This window comes from Anser cygnoides, unplaced genomic scaffold (genome assembly GCF_040182565.1).
Source record: "Anser cygnoides isolate HZ-2024a breed goose unplaced genomic scaffold, Taihu_goose_T2T_genome scaffold_44_1, whole genome shotgun sequence".
Lineage (NCBI taxonomy): Eukaryota > Metazoa > Chordata > Aves > Anseriformes > Anatidae > Anser > Anser cygnoides.
In genome coordinates, this window is record NW_027103068.1 from 783,494 (window position 1) to 788,843 (window position 5,350).

Consider the following 5,350-nt stretch of genomic DNA (forward strand, 5'->3'; position numbering starts at 1 on the left):
CTGGGAGGGGAACACTTGCTCGGTGCCAGCCTCCTGCTTGCCCAAGGGCTGGCCGTGAAGACAGATCGTGCCCCAAAACGCTCTGTTCTTCCCGCAAATCTGGCGCAAAACTCATTTATTTCTCCCCGACCCGATTTTCTGCCGGATCGAGCACCGAAACCAGCTCAGGAAAGCAGCCCCAAGCTCCCCAAAAACGGGGACCAACGCAACGCACGCCCAACCCCGCTGCTCATCTACGATGGCCTCGCTGAGCCGGTTTAGCTCACCAATCCAGCTGATTTCTCCCCAAAACTGTTTCCCGCCAGATCAGTGAGCAAAACCGACTCGGGCATGCTGTCCTTTACCCCCCCCCCCGGCGTTCCCAGATGCGAGCCGTCGCCTTGATTTTTTTTTCATAGAAAAGGCGAAAACGCTTTGTTTATTTACAAACCTTCCCAGCGGCGCCGCGGCGAGGAAGAGGAGGCGAGCCCTCACTGTCCGCCGTCGGCACCGCCGAGCACCTGCGGCTCCGCGCCCTGCGGCGGGGGCTCCTTGGGGACCCTCCGGCCCTCGGGGGGGGCCCGTCGCTCTCGCTGCAGCTCGCCCACCCGCAGCCGCAGCCTCTGCTCCCGACGTTTGCAAGCCTGGAGCTGCCGCTGGGCTTTGTCCAGGGCGTCCAGGGCGGCTTCGGCGCGGCGCTTCCAGAGCAAGGCGCTGCCCACCTGGTAGCTGTGCTCGCTCTGGATGTACGCCCCGGCCGGCGGCGGGAGCCGCAGCATGTAGAGGGAAGGTGAAACGGGCCGGGGGGGCGCCGGGGGGGCCCCTTCGGGGAGGGCAGGGGTGTCTGTGGCTTCTTCGTCCCCTGTGGCCACCAAAAGGGTGTCCGGGAGGGGACCCCGTGCGCCCGAAGGGCCGGGAAGAGCCGGGACGCCCCCAGGGTCTTCGCCTTCTCGGGGGAAGCAGGAGACGTCGGTGGAGAAGGGGGGGTCCGGTGGGGATGTGGGGGGGTCCTGCCTGTATGGAGAAAAGGGGAGGGGGGGTTAAACTGGGCTGGGGGTGGGGAGATGGTGGCAGTGTCCTGTGTCACCTCCTGGACCGTGTGCCCGCCCTGGGACTCACCTCCACTTCTTGGTGGCCCGGGGGGGCTTTGGGGTGTCGCTGTCGGGCAGGGGGGGCTTCGGCTTGGCGGCCCGGGGGGTTTTGAGGGAGGTCGACTCGAAGACGGTGGGGACGGCCCCTTCCTTCAGGCGGTGGTAGCCGCTGCAGCGGGGGGGGGGGGGGGGGGAGAAAAGAGAGGGGGGTCAGTGCGTGGGGGCCACCCCAAAACCCACAGGGACCCCAAAACCCACAGGGACCCCAAAACCCAAAGGCCCTAGAGGGTCCCAAAACCCTGGGGGGGGGGGGGGTGTACCCCAAAGCCCTGGAGGGGTAAAAAGAGACACCCAAAAATGTTGGAGGGTCTCCCAGAGTGACCCATGAACCCCAGAGGTTTGGGGCGGGGGTCCTAATGGTGCCCCCAAAAATTTAGGAAAGGTTTTGGGAGGGATCTAAAACTCGGGGGGGGGTCCCCCAAAAGCCCTGGGGGTGTCTTTAGAGGGATCCAAAACCCACAAAGTCCCTGGGGGATGGGGGGGGGGGGGCGTAACCCCCACATCCCTGAGACCCCCAAAAGCATCTGGGGGGGGGGAACAGGACCCCAAAATGGGAAACTGAGGCACCGGGGGGGGGGGGGGGGGGGGGGGGGGGGGGGGGTGATGGGTTGGAGCAAACCATTTCCACTCACAACAGGGGGAGGCCTGGAGGAGCCCACTTTAAACCGAAGTGGGGGGGGGGGGGGGATTTGGGGGTGTCCTTAATTACGGGGGGTGCTCCTTAATTACCGGGGCCCACTCTCGGCGGGAGGAGCGGCTTAATTAAGTGCCTCGTTAGCTACCTGAAGCCGACTATCTCGAAGCAGCTCTTCTCGAAGTGCTGGGAGCAGAAGTAGATGTACTTGGAGGCCGGGTCCCAGCGGCCCTCCCCGCTCGCGTCCCGCCGCCGGCTGTTCTCCAGCCACAGCGCCCGCCGCGGGTTGTCCTTCTTGGGCAGCCTGGGGGGGGTGGGGGGCAAAAAAAAAGGGGGGGTCACGTCAGGTTTCGCGGCCGAAATCCCCCCCAAAATATTGTTTTTTGAGAGGTTGGGGGGACGGCTCCCCCCCGGCAGCCACAAATGGAACGGGCCAGGGAGGGTTTGCTAATGGGGAGAGGGCTGAACCATTCCTAAATTGGGGGGGGACACATAACTGGGTCAAGCCATTGCTAAGGGGGGGGGGGGAGCAGATTCGTGGGGCAAACCATTGCTAAAGGCAGGAAGGGGGAACACCTGGGCCAAACCACTGCTAAGGGAGGGGGGGAAATACTTGGGCCAAGCTATTGCTAAAAGGGGGGGGGGGGGTGTGAACACCTGGACCAAACCATTGCTAAAAGGGGGGGGGGGGGCTGGGCCAAACCATTGGGGGGGGGGGGGGGAGAGCACCTGGGCCAAACCCCTGCTAAGGGAGGGGGGAAAAAATACCAGGGCCAAACCATTCCTAAAAGGGGGAGGAAGGGGGGAACACCTGGGCCAAACCACTGCTAAAAGGGGGGCACCTCGGCCAAACCATTGCTAAAGAAGGGGGGGGGGGTGAACACCTGGGCCAAACCAATGCCAAAAAGGGGGGGGAAACCTGGGCCAAACCACTGCTAAGGTGGGGGGGAATATCTGGGCCAAACCACTGCTAAAAGATAAAGGAGGGAAACAAATGGCCCAAAACCATTGCTAAAAGGACCTGGGGGGGGGGGAAGGGAACACCTGGGGCAAACCATTGCTGTTAAAAAAAGGGGGGGCTAAAAAGGGGGGGGAGAGGGAACACCCGGGCCAAACCATTGCTAAAAAGGGGGGGGGGAGAGGGAACACCCGGGCCAAACCATTGCTAAAGGAGAGGGGTACACCTGGGCCAAACAATCACTGGGGGTGGGGGTGGGGGGGGTTACACCTGGACTAAACCACTGCGAGAGGATTAAACCAAGAGCAAAAAGGTGAAAAGACACCAAAAAAAAAAACCGCCACAGAGGGAGAAACGGGGAGAGCCCCCTCAGCAAGGCCATTTGGGGGTCAACAAGGGGTCCCCACGGGGATGCCGCCCCCCGAGGAGGTGTGGGGGCACCCACCGGTGGAAGGAGATGCCTCGGTTGCGGGTCTCCCGGGTGTCGCGGGTGCAGCAGCCGGCAGCAGAGCAGTGACGGGGCATCTGGGGAGGGGGGGAGCGAGATGGGTCTCCCATGGGAAGCCCCCCCAAAACCGCCTGCCCCTCCATGCACCTCCAGGTACAGCCAAGACTCCCAAGCGCCCCCCCTCAGCACACCCCAGACACTTTGGTGCCCCCCCCCAAACCCCTGTGTCCCCCTTCAGAGCCCCCCCCCCTAAATCCACGCTCCCCCCCTGTTGGCCCCAGATACCCCCCCACACCCCAGAGCCCTGCATAACCCCTTGGAGCTCCCACAGCCCCCCCAGCGCCCCCCCACGAGCAGTCCCAAACCCCCAGCGCCCCCTCCAGGGTCCCTCCATCCACACTGGAGCCCCCCACAGCCCCCAGTGCCCCCCCAACAGCTCCCTCAGAGCCCCAAATGCTCCCTCCGGGGTCCCTCCACCCCCCAGATCCCCCCCCCCCCCCAGGTGCCCCCCCCGAGCAGTCCCAAACTCTCAGCGCCCCCTCCAGGGTCCCTCCGTCCCCCCCCAAGGTGCCCCCCAGAGCTTCCAGTGCCCCCCCCCCGAACAGACACAACCCCCCAATGTCCACTCCAGGGTGCCTCCATGCACCCCAGAACCCCCCCAGCCCCCCCCAGCCCCCCCAAGAGCCGCCTCAGAGCCACAAATGCCCCCTCCAGGGTCCCACCACACACCCAGGTGCCCCCCCCAGCCCCCAGTGCCCCCCCACGAGCAGTCCCAAACCCCCAGCGCCCCCTCCAAGGTCCCTCCACCCCCCTAGGTGCCCCCCCCAACCCCCAGTGCCCCCCCAGGAGCTTCCTTAAAGCCCCAAGCGCCCCCCTCGAGCTCCCCCAGACCCCCCCCCCGAAACACCCCGGCCCCCCAACTGCCCCCATAGCCCCCCCCCCCATGTGCCCCCTACCCAACCCTACGGGACACCCCCCCCCATAAAGAAGGCACCGGGGGGGGGGGGGCGAGGGGGTGAGGGAGGGGGCGATGACGTCACGGGGCAAGGGGCAGCCCGTTGCTAAGGGCCGCGGTTGCTAAGGGGGGGGGGGGGCGCGGAAGGGGCGGGCCGGGGGCCACCGGCGGAGCCCCCCCAGCCTCGGGGTCGGTGCCCCCCCAGCCTCGGGGGGGCGGTGGGCGGGGCTGGGGGCGGGGCTTGGTGCCGGGGCCGGTGCCGGGCCCGGCCGCGGCCTCACCTCGGCGCTCCCATCCCGCCGCCTCCTCCTCCGCCGCCGCCTCCTCCTCCTCCTCCTCCTCCTCCCCCCCCCCCCGCCCCAACCTCTCGCGAGACTCCCGGGGTCTCGCCGGCGCCCCGGCCCCGCCCCCTCTCCCTCCTCATTGGCCGCGCCGCGCCGCCCTCCGGCGCGCGCTCCCTCATTTGCATGCCGCGCCGTGATTGGCTGCCGCGCGCCCTCGTTAGCATAGCAAGCCCCGCCCCTCCGCGCGTGGCCGTTTCAAGGCCCCCCCCCCCCCCCCCCCCTTGGGGCTGTTTCAAGGCTCCCCGGGCGCTTTTGCGGGGGGGGGGGGTCAGGAACCCCCCCCCCCCCAAAAAAAAAAGGGGTTTCGGGGGGTTTTGAGCCCCCCAGGTTGAGGCTGAGGGGGGTTTCCAGCCCCCCCCCCCCAAAAAAAAGGGGTTTCGGGGGGTTTTGAGCCCCCCAGGTTGAGGCTGAGGGGGGTTTCCAGCCCCCCCCCCCCAAAAAAAAAGGGGTTTCGGGGGGGTTTTGAGCCCCCCAGGTTGAGGCTGAGGGGGGTTTCCAGCCCCCCCCAAAAAAAAAAAAAAGGTTTTGGGGTGTTTTAAGGCCCCTCCCACTCTGGGTGTTGAAAGGGAACTGGGGGGGGGGGGCACAAACTGGGATACGGGGGGGAGCTCAGGGTGCCCCCCAGCAAGGTTCGGGGAGGGGGGGGGGCGTTTCAAGTCCCCCCCCCCCCTTAAAAAAATGTGGTTTGGGGTCTTACCCCAAAAAGGACTCCGGGTGGATTTCGAACCCCTTTAATGTGTCACCACGCTCCGCCCCATAAGCCCCCGCCTCCATTAAGCCCCACCCCCATTAAGCCCCCACCCCCATTAAGCCCCTACCCCCATTAAGCCCCACCCCTTCTGTAGAGCCCCCCTCCCCCCCCCAACCCCTAAAGAGGGGGT

General features: G+C 66.3%; 1 protein-coding gene across 1 annotated transcript; it reads right to left on the reverse strand.

Annotated features, from left to right (window-relative positions):
- Nucleotides 1–399: 399 nt before the first annotated feature.
- On the reverse strand, nt 400–4,480 carry LOC136789341 (THAP domain-containing protein 7-like). Its single transcript, XM_066989406.1, has 5 exons — nt 4,407–4,480; nt 3,168–3,247; nt 1,913–2,068; nt 1,099–1,239; nt 400–993 (listed from the first exon to the last, which is right to left on the reverse strand). The coding sequence occupies exons 2-5, from the start codon at nt 3,245–3,247 to the stop codon at nt 471–473; spliced, it is 900 nt and encodes a 299-aa protein (XP_066845507.1). The 5' UTR covers nt 4,407–4,480; the 3' UTR covers nt 400–470.
- Between the last annotated feature and the right edge of the window lie 870 nt (nt 4,481–5,350).